The 15,739-nt window shown below is 39.4% G+C and overlaps 1 protein-coding gene across 2 annotated transcripts in view; it reads right to left on the reverse strand.

The window, feature by feature from the left end:
• Nucleotides 1-2,757: 2,757 nt before the first annotated feature.
• Nucleotides 2,758-15,739, reverse strand: part of LOC131941213 (uncharacterized) — a 62,199-nt gene continuing 49,217 nt past the window's right edge. For both annotated transcript variants that reach the window (XM_059300276.1, XM_059300277.1), the window contains exon 10: nucleotides 2,758-3,902. In XM_059300276.1, coding sequence (XP_059156259.1) covers nucleotides 3,732-3,902 — 171 coding nt within the window. In that variant the 3' untranslated portion in view covers nucleotides 2,758-3,731. The remainder of the gene's footprint in view (nucleotides 3,903-15,739) is intronic.

The raw sequence follows: 15,739 nt of genomic DNA on the forward strand, positions 1-15,739 counted from the left end.
GGACACCTGACAACATCAGTTTAAGGTGTGAGGTTTGGACAACATCAGTTTAAGGTGTGAGGTTTGGACAACATCAGTTTAAGGTGTGAGGTTTGGACACCTGACAACATCAGTTTAAGGTGTGAGGTTTGGACACCTGACAACATCAGTTTAAGGTGTGAGGTTTGGACACCTGACAACATCAGTTTAAGGTGTGAGGTTTGGACACCTGACAACATCAGTTTAAGGTGTGAGGTTTGGACAACATCAGTTTAAGGTGTGAGGTTTGGACACCTGACTACATCAGTTTAAGGTGTGAGGTTTGGACACCTGACTACATCAGTTTAAGGTGTGAGGTTTGGACAACATCAGTTTAAGGTGTGAGGTTTGGACAACATCAGTTTAAGGTGTGAGGTTTGGACACCTGACAACATCAGTTTAAGGTGTGAGGTTTGGACACCTGACAACATCAGTTTAAGGTGTGAGGTTTGGACAACATCAGTTTAAGGTGTGAGGTTTGGACACCTGACAACATCAGTTTAAGGTGTGAGGTTTGGACACCTGACAACATCAGTTTAAGGTGTGAGGTTTGGACAACATCAGTTTAAGGTGTGAGGTTTGGACAACATCAGTTTAAGGTGTGAGGTTTGGACAACATCAGTTTAAGGTGTGAGGTTTGGACAACATCAGTTTAAGGTGTGAGGTTTGGACACCTGACAACATCAGTTTAAGGTGTGAGGTTTGGACACCTGACAACATCAGTTTAAGGTGTGAGGTTTGGACAACATCAGTTTAAGGTGTGAGGTTTGGACAACATCAGTTTAAGGTGTGAGGTTTGGACAACATCAGTTTAAGGTGTGAGGTTTGGACACCTGACAACATCAGTTTAAGGTGTGAGGTTTGGACACCTGACAACATCAGTTTAAGGTGTGAGGTTTGGACAACATCAGTTTAAGGTGTGAGGTTTGGACACCTGACAACATCAGTTTAAGGTGTGAGGTTTGGACACCTGACAACATCAGTTTAAGGTGTGAGGTTTGGACAACATCAGTTTAAGGTGTGAGGTTTGGACAACATCAGTTTAAGGTGTGAGGTTTGGACACCTGACAACATCAGTTTAAGGTGTGAGGTTTGGACAACATCAGTTTAAGGTGTGAGGTTTGGACACCTGACAACATCAGTTTAAGGTGTGAGGTTTGGACACCTGACAACATCAGTTTAAGGTGTGAGGTTTGGACAACATCAGTTTAAGGTGTGAGGTTTGGACACCTGACAACATCAGTTTAAGGTGTGAGGTTTGGACAACATCAGTTTAAGGTGTGAGGTTTGGACAACATCAGTTTAAGATGTGAGGTTTGGACACCTGACAACATCAGTTTAAGGTGTGAGGTTTGGACACCTGACAACATCAGTTTAAGGTGTGAGGTTTGGACAACATCAGTTTAAGGCGTGAGGTTTGGACTACATCAGTTTAAGGTGTGAGGTTTGGACAACATCAGTTTAAGGTGTGAGGTTTGGACACCTGACAACATCAGTTTAAGGTGTGAGGTTTGGACACATGACAACATCAGTTTAAGGTGTGAGGTTTGGACACATGACAACATCAGTTTAAGGTGTGAGGTTTGGACAACATCAGTTTAAGGTGTGAGGTTTGGACAACATCAGTTTAAGGTGTGAGGTTTGGACAACATCAGTTTAAGGTGTGAGGTTTGGACAACATCAGTTTAAGGTGTGAGGTTTGGACAACATCAGTTTAAGGTGTGAGGTTTGGACACCTGACAACATCAGTTTAAGGTGTGAGGTTTGGACACCTGACAACATCAGTTTAAGGTGTGAGGTTTGGACACATGACAACATCAGTTTAAGGTGTGAGGTTTGGACACCTGACAACATCAGTTTAAGGTGTGAGGTTTGGACAACATCAGTTTAAGGTGTGAGGTTTGGACACATGACAACATCAGTTTAAGGTGTGAGGTTTGGACAACATCAGTTTAAGGTGTGAGGTTTGGACAACATCAGTTTAAGGTGTGAGGTTTGGACACATGACAACATCAGTTTAAGGTGTGAGGTTTGGACAACATCAGTTTAAGGTGTGAGGTTTGGACACCTGACAACATCAGTTTAAGGTGTGAGGTTTGGACAACATCAGTTTAAGGTGTGAGGTTTGGACACCTGACAACATCAGTTTAAGGTGTGAGGTTTGGACAACATCAGTTTAAGGCGTGAGGTTTGGACTACATCAGTTTAAGGTGTGAGGTTTGGACACCTGACAACATCAGTTTAAGGTGTGAGGTTTGGACACCTGACAACATCAGTTTAAGGTGTGAGGTTTGGACACCTGACAACATCAGTTTAAGGTGTGAGGTTTGGACACCTGACAACATCAGTTTAAGGTGTGAGGTTTGGACACCTGACTACATCAGTTTAAGGTGTGAGGTTTGGACAACATCAGTTTAAGGTGTGAGGTTTGGACAACATCAGTTTAAGGTGTGAGGTTTGGACACATGACAACATCAGTTTAAGGTGTGAGGTTTGGACAACATCAGTTTAAGGTGTGAGGTTTGGACACCTGACAACATCAGTTTAAGGTGTGAGGTTTGGACAACATCAGTTTAAGGTGTGAGGTTTGGACACCTGACAACATCAGTTTAAGGTGTGAGGTTTGGACAACATCAGTTTAAGGCGTGAGGTTTGGAACCTGACAACATCAGTTTAAGGTGTGAGGTTTGGACACCTGACAACATCAGTTTAAGGTGTGAGGTTTGGACACCTGACAACATCAGTTTAAGGTGTGAGGTTTGGACACATGACAACATCAGTTTAAGGTGTGAGGTTTGGACACATGACAACATCAGTTTAAGGTGTGAGGTTTGGACAACATCAGTTTAAGGTGTGAGGTTTGGACACATGACAACATCAGTTTAAGGTGTGAGGTTTGGACAACATCAGTTTAAGGTGTGAGGTTTGGACACCTGACAACATCAGTTTAAGGTGTGAGGTTTGGACAACATCAGTTTAAGGTGTGAGGTTTGGACAACATCAGTTTAAGGTGTGAGGTTTGGACAACATCAGTTTAAGGTGTGAGGTTTGGACACATGACAACATCAGTTTAAGGTGTGAGGTTTGGACAACATCAGTTTAAGGTGTGAGGTTTGGACACCTGACAACATCAGTTTAAGGTGTGAGGTTTGGACACATGACAACATCAGTTTAAGGTGTGAGGTTTGGACAACATCAGTTTAAGGTGTGAGGTTTGGACAACATCAGTTTAAGGTGTGAGGTTTGGACAACATCAGTTTAAGGTGTGAGGTTTGGACACATGACAACATCAGTTTAAGGTGTGAGGTTTGGACAACATCAGTTTAAGGTGTGAGGTTTGGACAACATCAGTTTAAGGTGTGAGGTTTGGACACATGACAACATCAGTTTAAGGTGTGAGGTTTGGACAACATCAGTTTAAGGTGTGAGGTTTGGACACCTGACAACATCAGTTTAAGGTGTGAGGTTTGGACAACATCAGTTTAAGGTGTGAGGTTTGGACACCTGACAACATCAGTTTAAGGTGTGAGGTTTGGACAACATCAGTTTAAGGTGTGAGGTTTGGACACCTGACAACATCAGTTTAAGGTGTGAGGTTTGGACAACATCAGTTTAAGGTGTGAGGTTTGGACACCTGACAACATCAGTTTAAGGTGTGAGGTTTGGACACCTGACAACATCAGTTTAAGGTGTGAGGTTTGGACAACATCAGTTTAAGGTGTGAGGTTTGGACACATGACAACGTGTAGTTTACACAGGCTGTGGCTGACTGACTCGACTTTACCACGACACTTGCAGCGGTACCTCCGACCATCTGGATCTGCCTCCAAGAAACTTTCCCTGGCATTTTCATAATTGCAGTAAGCAAAAAGCACAACATTTTTCTGGGGAGGAAAACGAAATCTATTTATTTGAATGACAACATTGGATGTTGACAAAACCACTTTCCCAAAGAAATTATTTTAAAATCTCTCCCACCCCCTGCTCAAAATTTCCGGAACAGAATAATACAGTTGTTGTTGACAGAATAAGACAGTTGTTGTAGTTGCTGACATAATAAGACAGTTGTTGCTGACAGAATAAGACAGTTGTTGCTGACAGAATAAGACAGTTGTTGCTGACAAAATAAGACAGTTGTTGCTGACAGAATAAGACAGTTGTTGCTGACAGAATAAGACAGTTGTTGCTGACAGAATAAGACAGTTGTTGCTGACAGAATAAGACAGTTGTTGCTGACAGAATAAGACAGTTGTTGCTGACAGAATAAGACAGTTGTTGTAGTTGCTGACAGAATAAGACAGTTGTTGTAGCTGCTGACAGAATAAGACAGTTGTTGCTGACAGAATAAGACAGTTGTTGCTGACAGAATAAGACAGTTGTTGCTGACAGAATAAGACAGTTGTTGTAGTTGCTGACAGAATAAGACAGTTGTTGCTGACAGAATAAGACAGTTGTTGTAGTTGTTGACAGAATAAGACAGTTGTTGCTGACAGAATAAGACAGTTGTTGCTGACAGAATAAGACAGTTGTTGTAGTTGCTGACAGAATAAGACAGTTGTTGTAGTTGCTGACAGAATAAGACAGTTGTTGCTGACAGAATAAGACAGTTGTTGTAGTTGCTGACAAAATAAGACAGTTGTTGCTGACAGAATAAGACAGTTGTTGCTGACAGAATAAGACAGTTGTTGCTGACAAAATAAGACAGTTGTTGCTGACAGAATAAGACAGTTGTTGCTGACAGAATAAGACAGTTGTTGCTGACAGAATAAGACAGTTGTTGCTGACAGAATAAGACAGTTGTTGCTGACAGAATAAGACAGTTGTTGTAGTTGCTGACAGAATAAGACAGTTGTTGCTGACAGAATAAGACAGTTGTTGCTGACAGAATAAGACAGTTGTTGTAGTTGCTGACAGAATAAGACAGTTGTTGTAGCTGCTGACAGAATAAGACAGTTGTTGCTGACAGAATAAGACAGTTGTTGCTGACAGAATAAGACAGTTGTTGCTGACAGAATAAGACAGTTGTTGCTGACAGAATAAGACAGTTGTTGCTGACAGAATAAGACAGTTGTTGTAGTTGCTGACAGAATAAGACAGTTGTTGCTGACAGAATAAGACAGTTGTTGCTGACAGAATAAGACAGTTGTTGCTGACAGAATAAGACAGTTGTTGTAGCTGCTGACAGAATAAGACAGTTGTTGCTGACAGAATAAGACAGTTGTTGCTGACAAAATAAGACAGTTGTTGCTGACAGAATAAGACAGTTGTTGCTGACAGAATAAGACAGTTGTTGCTGACAGAATAAGACAGTTGTTGCTGACAGAATAAGACAGTTGTTGTAGTTGCTGACAGAATAAGACAGTTGTTGCTGACAGAATAAGACAGTTGTTGCTGACAGAATAAGACAGTTGTTGCTGACAGAATAAGACAGTTGTTGTAGTTGCTGACAGAATAAGACAGTTGTTGCTGACAGAATAAGACAGTTGTTGTAGTTGTTGACAGAATAAGACAGTTGTTGCTGACAGAATAAGACATTTGTTGCTGACAGAATAAGACAGTTGTTGCTGACAGAATAAGACAGTTGTTGTAGTTGTTGACAGAATAAGACAGTTGTTGCTGACAGAATAAGACAGTTGTTGCTGACAAAATAAGACAGTTGTTGCTGACAGAATAAGACAGTTGTTGCTGACAGAATAAGACAGTTGTTGCTGACAGAATAAGACAGTTGTTGCTGACAGAATAAGACAGTTGTTGTAGTTGCTGACAGAATAAGACAGTTGTTGCTGACAGAATAAGACAGTTGTTGCTGACAGAATAAGACAGTTGTTGCTGACAGAATAAGACAGTTGTTGTAGTTGCTGACAGAATAAGACAGTTGTTGCTGACAGAATAAGACAGTTGTTGTAGTTGTTGACAGAATAAGACAGTTGTTGCTGACAGAATAAGACAGTTGTTGCTGACAGAATAAGACAGTTGTTGCTGACAGAATAAGACAGTTGTTGTAGTTGTTGACAGAATAAGACAGTTGTTGCTGACAGAATAAGACAGTTGTTGCTGACAGAATAAGACAGTTGTTGCTGACAGAATAAGACAGTTGTTGCTGACAGAATAAGACAGTTGTTGCTGACAGAATAAGACAGTTGTTGCTGACAGAATAAGACAGTTGTTGTAGTTGCTGACAGAATAAGACAGTTGTTGCTGACAGAATAAGACAGTTGTTGCTGACAGAATAAGACAGTTGTTGCTGACAGAATAAGACAGTTGTTGCTGACAGAATAAGACAGTTGTTGTAGCTGCTGACAGAATAAGACAGTTGTTGTAGTTGTTGACAGAATAAGACAGTTGTTGTAGTTGTTGACAGAATAAGACAGTTGTTGTAGTTGCTGACAGAATAAGACAGTTGTTGCTGACAGAATAAGACAGTTGTTGCTGACAGAATAAGACAGTTGTTGCTGACAGAATAAGACAGTTGTTGCTGACAGAATAAGACAGTTGTTGCTGACAGAATAAGACAGTAGTTGCTGACAGAATAAGACAGTTGTTGTAGTTGCTGACAGAATAAGACAGTTGTTGCTGACAGAATAAGACAGTTGTTGCTGACAGAATAAGACAGTTGTTGCTGACAGAATAAGACAGTTGTTGTAGTTGCTGACAGAATAAGACAGTTGTTGCTGACAGAATAAGACAGTTGTTGCTGACAGAATAAGACAGTTGTTGTAGTTGCTGACAGAATAAGACAGTTGTTGCTGACAGAATAAGACAGTTGTTGCTGACAGAATAAGACAGTTGTTGTAGCTGCTGACAGAATAAGACAGTTGTTGCTGACAGAATAAGACAGTTGTTGCTGACAGAATAAGACAGTTGTTGCTGACAGAATAAGACAGTTGTTGCTGACAGAATAAGACAGTTGTTGTAGTTGCTGACAGAATAAGACAGTTGTTGCTGACAGAATAAGACAGTTGTTGCTGACAGAATAAGACAGTTGTTGCTGACAGAATAAGACAGTTGTTGTAGCTGCTGACAGAATAAGACAGTTGTTGCTGACAGAATAAGACAGTTGTTGCTGACAAAATAAGACAGTTGTTGCTGACAGAATAAGACAGTTGTTGCTGACAGAATAAGACAGTTGTTGCTGACAGAATAAGACAGTTGTTGCTGACAGAATAAGACAGTTGTTGTAGTTGCTGACAGAATAAGACAGTTGTTGCTGACAGAATAAGACAGTTGTTGCTGACAGAATAAGACAGTTGTTGCTGACAGAATAAGACAGTTGTTGTAGTTGCTGACAGAATAAGACAGTTGTTGCTGACAGAATAAGACAGTTGTTGTAGTTGTTGACAGAATAAGACAGTTGTTGCTGACAGAATAAGACAGTTGTTGCTGACAGAATAAGACAGTTGTTGCTGACAGAATAAGACAGTTGTTGTAGTTGTTGACAGAATAAGACAGTTGTTGCTGACAGAATAAGACAGTTGTTGCTGACAGAATAAGACAGTTGTTGCTGACAGAATAAGACAGTTGTTGCTGACAGAATAAGACAGTTGTTGTAGTTGCTGACAGAATAAGACAGTTGTTGTAGTTGCTGACAGAATAAGACAGTTGTTGCTGACAGAATAAGACAGTTGTTGTAGTTGCTGACAAAATAAGACAGTTGTTGCTGACAGAATAAGACAGTTGTTGCTGACAGAATAAGACAGTTGTTGCTGACAAAATAAGACAGTTTTTGCTGACAGAATAAGACAGTTGTTGCTGACAGAATAAGACAGTTGTTGCTGACAGAATAAGACAGTTGTTGCTGACAGAATAAGACAGTTGTTGTAGTTGCTGACAGAATAAGACAGTTGTTGCTGACAGAATAAGACAGTTGTTGCTGACAGAATAAGACAGTTGTTGCTGACAGAATAAGACAGTTGTTGCTGACAGAATAAGACAGTTGTTGTAGTTGCTGACAGAATAAGACAGTTGTTGTAGTTGCTGACAGAATAAGACAGTTGTTGCTGACAGAATAAGACAGTTGTTGCTGACAGAATAAGACAGTTGTTGTAGTTGCTGACAAAATAAGACAGTTGTTGCTGACAGAATAAGACAGTTGTTGCTGACAGAATAAGACAGTTGTTGCTGACAAAATAAGAAAGTTGTTGCTGACAGAATAAGACAGTTGTTGCTGACTAAATAAGACAGTTGTTGCTGACAGAATAAGACAGTTGTTGTAGTTGTTGACAGAATAAGACAGTTGTTGCTGACAAAATAAGACAGTTGTTGTAGTTGCTGACATAATAAGACAGTTGTTGCTGACAGAATAAGACAGTTGTTGCTGACAAAATAAGACAGTTGTTGCTGACAGAATAAGACAGTTGTTGTAGTTGCTGACAGAATAAGACAGTTGTTGTAGCTGCTGACAGAATAAGACAGTTGTTGCTGACAGAATAAGACAGTTGTTGCTGACAGAATAAGACAGTTGTTGCTGACAGAATAAGACAGTTGTTGCTGACAGAATAAGACAGTTGTTGCTGACAGAATAAGACAGTTGTTGTAGTTGCTGACAGAATAAGACAGTTGTTGTAGTTGCTGACAGAATAAGACAGTTGTTGCTGACAGAATAAGACAGTTGTTGCTGACAGAATAAGACAGTTGTTGCTGACAGAATAAGACAGTTGTTGCTGACAGAATAAGACAGTTGTTGTAGCTGCTGACAGAATAAGACAGTTGTTTCTGACAGAATAAGACAGTTGTTGCTGACAGAATAAGACAGTTGTTGTAGTTGCTGACAGAATAAGACAGTTGTTGTAGCTGCTGACAGAATAAGACAGTTGTTGCTGACAGAATAAGACAGTTGTTGCTGACAGAATAAGACAGTTGTTGCTGACAGAATAAGACAGTTGTTGCTGACAGAATAAGACAGTTGTTGCTGACAGAATAAGACAGTTGTTGTAGTTGCTGACAGAATAAGACAGTTGTTGCTGACAGAATAAGACAGTTGTTGCTGACAGAATAAGACAGTTGTTGCTGACAGAATAAGACAGTTGTTGTAGCTGCTGACAGAATAAGACAGTTGTTGCTGACAGAATAAGACAGTTGTTGCTGACAAAATAAGACAGTTGTTGCTGACAGAATAAGACAGTTGTTGCTGACAGAATAAGACAGTTGTTGCTGACAGAATAAGACAGTTGTTGCTGACAGAATAAGACAGTTGTTGTAGTTGCTGACAGAATAAGACAGTTGTTGCTGACAGAATAAGACAGTTGTTGCTGACAGAATAAGACAGTTGTTGCTGACAGAATAAGACAGTTGTTGTAGTTGCTGACAGAATAAGACAGTTGTTGCTGACAGAATAAGACAGTTGTTGTAGTTGTTGACAGAATAAGACAGTTGTTGCTGACAGAATAAGACAGTTGTTGCTGACAGAATAAGACAGTTGTTGCTGACAGAATAAGACAGTTGTTGTAGTTGTTGACAGAATAAGACAGTTGTTGCTGACAGAATAAGACAGTTGTTGCTGACAGAATAAGACAGTTGTTGCTGACAGAATAAGACAGTTGTTGCTGACAGAATAAGACAGTTGTTGCTGACAGAATAAGACAGTTGTTGTAGTTGCTGACAGAATAAGACAGTTGTTGTAGTTGCTGACAGAATAAGACAGTTGTTGCTGACAGAATAAGACAGTTGTTGCTGACAGAATAAGACAGTTGTTGCTGACAGAATAAGACAGTTGTTGCTGACAGAATAAGACAGTTGTTGTAGCTGCTGACAGAATAAGACAGTTGTTGCTGACAGAATAAGACAGTTGTTGCTGACAGAATAAGACAGTTGTTGTAGTTGCTGACAGAATAAGACAGTTGTTGCTGACAGAATAAGACAGTTGTTGCTGACAGAATAAGACAGTTGTTGTAGTTGCTGACAGAATAAGACAGTTGTTGCTGACAGAATAAGACAGTTGTTGCTGACAGAATAAGACAGTTGTTGTAGCTGCTGACAGAATAAGACAGTTGTTGCTGACAGAATAAGACAGTTGTTGCTGACAGAATAAGACAGTTGTTGCTGACAGAATAAGACAGTTGTTGCTGACAGAATAAGACAGTTGTTGTAGTTGCTGACAGAATAAGACAGTTGTTGCTGACAGAATAAGACAGTTGTTGCTGACAGAATAAGACAGTTGTTGCTGACAGAATAAGACAGTTGTTGTAGCTGCTGACAGAATAAGACAGTTGTTGCTGACAGAATAAGACAGTTGTTGCTGACAAAATAAGACAGTTGTTGCTGACAGAATAAGACAGTTGTTGCTGACAGAATAAGACAGTTGTTGCTGACAGAATAAGACAGTTGTTGCTGACAGAATAAGACAGTTGTTGTAGTTGCTGACAGAATAAGACAGTTGTTGCTGACAGAATAAGACAGTTGTTGCTGACAGAATAAGACAGTTGTTGCTGACAGAATAAGACAGTTGTTGTAGTTGCTGACAGAATAAGACAGTTGTTGCTGACAGAATAAGACAGTTGTTGTAGTTGTTGACAGAATAAGACAGTTGTTGCTGACAGAATAAGACAGTTGTTGCTGACAGAATAAGACAGTTGTTGCTGACAGAATAAGACAGTTGTTGTAGTTGTTGACAGAATAAGACAGTTGTTGCTGACAGAATAAGACAGTTGTTGCTGACAGAATAAGACAGTTGTTGCTGACAGAATAAGACAGTTGTTGCTGACAGAATAAGACAGTTGTTGTAGTTGCTGACAGAATAAGACAGTTGTTGCTGACAGAATAAGACAGTTGTTGCTGACAGAATAAGACAGTTGTTGCTGACAGAATAAGACAGTTGTTGCTGACAGAATAAGACAGTTGTTGCTGACAGAATAAGACAGTTGTTGTAATTGTTGACAGAATAAGACAGTTGTTGCTGACAGAATAAGACAGTTGTTGCTGACAGAATAAGACAGTTGTTGCTGACAGAATAAGACAGTTGTTGCTGACAGAATAAGACAGTTGTTGCTGACAGAATAAGACAGTTGTTGTAGTTGCTGACAGAATAAGACAGTTGTTGTAGTTGCTGACAGAATAAGACAGTTGTTGCTGACAGAATAAGACAGTTGTTGTTGTTGCTGACAGAATAAGACAGTTGTTGCTGACAGAATAAGACAGTTGTTGCTGACAGAATAAGACAGTTGTTGCTGACAGAATAAGACAGTTGTTGCTGACAGAATAAGACAGTTGTTGCTGACAGAATAAGACAGTTGTTGCTGACAGAATAAGACAGTTGTTGTAGTTGCTGACAGAATAAGACAGTTGTTGTAGTTGCTGACAGAATAAGACAGTTGTTGCTGACAGAATAAGACAGTTGTTGCTGACAGAATAAGACAGTTGTTGTAGTTGCTGACAAAATAAGACAGTTGTTGCTGACAGAATAAGAAGTTGTTGCTGACAGAATAAGACAGTTGTTGCTGACAAAATAAGAAAGTTGTTGCTGACAGAATAAGACAGTTGTTGCTGACTAAATAAGACAGTTGTTGCTGACAGAATAAGACAGTTGTTGTAGTTGTTGACAGAATAAGACAGTTGTTGCTGACAAAATAAGACAGTTGTTGTAGTTGCTGACATAATAAGACAGTTGTTGCTGACAGAATAAGACAGTTGTTGCTGACAAAATAAGACAGTTGTTGCTGACAGAATAAGACAGTTGTTGTAGTTGCTGACAGAATAAGACAGTTGTTGTAGCTGCTGACAGAATAAGACAGTTGTTGCTGACAGAATAAGACAGTTGTTGCTGACAGAATAAGACAGTTGTTGCTGACAGAATAAGACAGTTGTTGCTGACAGAATAAGACAGTTGTTGTAGTTGTTGACAGAATAAGACAGTTGTTGCTGACAGAATAAGACAGTTGTTGTAGTTGCTGACAGAATAAGACAGTTGTTGCTGACAGAATAAGACAGTTGTTGCTGACAGAATAAGACAGTTGTTGCTGACAGAATAAGACAGTTGTTGCTGACAGAATAAGACAGTTGTTGTAGCTGCTGACAGAATAAGACAGTTGTTTCTGACAGAATAAGACAGTTGTTGCTGACAGAATAAGACAGTTGTTGTAGTTGCTGACAGAATAAGACAGTTGTTGTAGCTGCTGACAGAATAAGACAGTTGTTGCTGACAGAATAAGACAGTTGTTGCTGACAGAATAAGACAGTTGTTGCTGACAGAATAAGACAGTTGTTGCTGACAGAATAAGACAGTTGTTGCTGACAGAATAAGACAGTTGTTGTAGTTGCTGACAGAATAAGACAGTTGTTGCTGACAGAATAAGACAGTTGTTGCTGACAGAATAAGACAGTTGTTGCTGACAGAATAAGACAGTTGTTGTAGCTGCTGACAGAATAAGACAGTTGTTGCTGACAGAATAAGACAGTTGTTGCTGACAAAATAAGACAGTTGTTGCTGACAGAATAAGACAGTTGTTGCTGACAGAATAAGACAGTTGTTGCTGACAGAATAAGACAGTTGTTGCTGACAGAATAAGACAGTTGTTGTAGTTGCTGACAGAATAAGACAGTTGTTGCTGACAGAATAAGACAGTTGTTGCTGACAGAATAAGACAGTTGTTGCTGACAGAATAAGACAGTTGTTGTAGTTGCTGACAGAATAAGACAGTTGTTGCTGACAGAATAAGACAGTTGTTGTAGTTGTTGACAGAATAAGACAGTTGTTGCTGACAGAATAAGACATTTGTTGCTGACAGAATAAGACAGTTGTTGCTGACAGAATAAGACAGTTGTTGTAGTTGTTGACAGAATAAGACAGTTGTTGCTGACAGAATAAGACAGTTGTTGCTGACAGAATAAGACAGTTGTTGCTGACAGAATAAGACAGTTGTTGCTGACAGAATAAGACAGTTGTTGCTGACAGAATAAGACAGTTGTTGTAGTTGCTGACAGAATAAGACAGTTGTTGTAGTTGCTGACAGAATAAGACAGTTGTTGCTGACAGAATAAGACAGTTGTTGTTGTTGCTGACAGAATAAGACAGTTGTTGCTGACAGAATAAGACAGTTGTTGCTGACAGAATAAGACAGTTGTTGTAGTTGTTGACAGAATAAGACAGTTGTTGCTGACAGAATAAGACAGTTGTTGCTGACAGAATAAGACAGTTGTTGCTGACAGAATAAGACAGTTGTTGTAGTTGCTGACAAAATAAGACAGTTGTTGCTGACAGAATAAGACAGTTGTTGCTGACAAAATAAGACAGTTGTTGTAGTTGCTGACAGAATAAGACAGTTGTTGTAGCTGCTGACAGAATAAGACAGTTGTTGCTGACAGAATAAGACAGTTGTTGCTGACAAAATAAGACAGTTGTTGCTGACAGAATAAGACAGTTGTTGCTGACAGAATAAGACAGTTGTTGCTGACAGAATAAGACAGTTGTTGTAGTTGCTGACAGAATAAGACAGTTGTTGTAGTTGCTGACAGAATAAGACAGTTGTTGCTGACAGAATAAGACAGTTGTTGCTGACAGAATAAGACAGTTGTTGCTGACAGAATAAGACAGTTGTTGTAGTTGCTGACAGAATAAGACAGTTGCTGCTGACAGAATAAGACAGTTGTTGCTGACAGAATAAGACAGTTGTTGCTGACAGAATAAGACAGTTGTTGCTGACAGAATAAGACAGTTGTTGCTGACAGAATAAGACAGTTGTTGCTGACAAAATAAGACAGTTGTTGCTGACAGAATAAGACAGTTGTTGCTGACAGAATAAGACAGTTGTTGCTGACAGAATAAGACAGTTGTTGCTGACAGAATAAGAAAGTTGTTGTAGTTGCTGACAGCATAAGACAGTTGTTGCTGACAGAATAAGACAGTTGTTGCTGACAGAATAAGACAGTTGTTGCTGACAGAATAAGACAGTTGTTGTAGTTGCTGACAGAATAAGACAGTTGTTGTAGTTGCTGACAGAATAAGACAGTTGTTGCTGACAAAATAAGACAGTAGTTGCTGACAGAATAAGACAGTTGTTGCTGACAGAATAAGACAGTTGTTGTAGTTGTTGACAGAATAAGACAGTTGTTGCTGACAAAATAAGACAGTTGTTGCTGACAGAATAAGACAGTTGTTGCTGACAAAATAAGACAGTTGTTGCTGACAAAATAAGACAGTTGTTGCTGACAGAATAAGACAGTTGTTGCTGACAGAATAAGACAGTTGTTGCTGACAAAATAAGACAGTTGTTGCTGACAGAATAAGACAGTTGTTGCTGACAGAATAAGACAGTTGTTGCTGACAAAATAAGACAGTTGTTGTAGTTGCTGACAGAATAAGACAGTTGTTGTAGCTGCTGACAGAATAAGACAGTTGTTGCTGACAGAATAAGACAGTTGTTGTAGTTGCTGACAGAATAAGACAGTTGTTGCTGACAGAATAAGACAGTTGTTGCTGACAGAATAAGACAGTTGTTGCTGACAGAATAAGACAGTTGTTGTAGTTGCTGACAGAATAAGACAGTTGTTGCTGACAGAATAAGACAGTTGTTGTAGTTGTTGACAGAATAAGACAGTTGTTGCTGACAGAATAAGACAGTTGTTGCTGACAGAATAAGACAGTTGTTGCTGACAGAATAAGACAGTTGTTGTAGTTGTTGACAGAATAAGACAGTTGTTGCTGACAGAATTAGACAGTTGTTGCTGACAGAATAAGACAGTTGTTGTAGTTGCTGACAGAATAAGACAGTTGTTGTAGCTGCTGACAGAATAAGACAGTTGTTGCTGACAGAATAAGACAGTTGTTGCTGACAAAATAAGACAGTTGTTGCTGACAGAATAAGACAGTTGTTGCTGACAGAATAAGACAGTTGTTGCTGACAGAATAAGACAGTTGTTGCTGACAGAATAAGACAGTTGTTGTAGTTGCTGACAGAATAAGACAGTTGTTGCTGACAGAATAAGACAGTTGTTGCTGACAGAATAAGACAGTTGTTGCTGACAGAATAAGACAGTTGTTGTAGTTGCTGACAGAATAAGACAGTTGCTGCTGACAGAATAAGACAGTTGTTGCTGACAGAATAAGACAGTTGTTGCTGACAGAATAAGACAGTTGTTGCTGACAGAATAAGACAGTTGTTGCTGACAGAATAAGACAGTTGTTGCTGACAAAATAAGACAGTTGTTGCTGACAGAATAAGACAGTTGTTGCTGACAGAATAAGACAGTTGTTGCTGACAGAATAAGACAGTTGTTGCTGACAGAATAAGACAGTTGTTGTAGTTGCTGACAGAATAAGACAGTTGTTGCTGACAGAATAAGACAGTTGTTGCTGACAGAATAAGACAGTTGTTGCTGACAGAATAAGACAGTTGTTGTAGTTGCTGACAGAATAAGACAGTTGTTGTAGTTGCTGACAGAATAAGACAGTTGTTGCTGACAAAATAAGACAGTAGTTGCTGACAGAATAAGACAGTTGTTGCTGACAGAATAAGACAGTTGTTGTAGTTGTTGACAGAATAAGACAGTTGTTGCTGACAAAATAAGACAGTTGTTGCTGACAGAATAAGACAGTTGTTGCTGACAAAATAAGACAGTTGTTGCTGACAAAATAAGACAGTTGTTGCTGACAGAATAAGACAGTTGTTGCTGACAGAATAAGACAGTTGTTGCTGACAAAATAAGACAGTTGTTGCTGACAGAATAAGACAGTTGTTGCTGACAGAATAAGACAGTTGTTGCTGACAAAATAAGACAGTTGTTGTAGTTG

The sequence above is a fragment of the Physella acuta genome, unplaced genomic scaffold (genome assembly GCF_028476545.2).
Source record: "Physella acuta isolate Inbredline_101_S28 unplaced genomic scaffold, ASM2847654v3 ptg000353l, whole genome shotgun sequence".
Taxonomy (NCBI): domain Eukaryota; kingdom Metazoa; phylum Mollusca; class Gastropoda; family Physidae; genus Physella; species Physella acuta.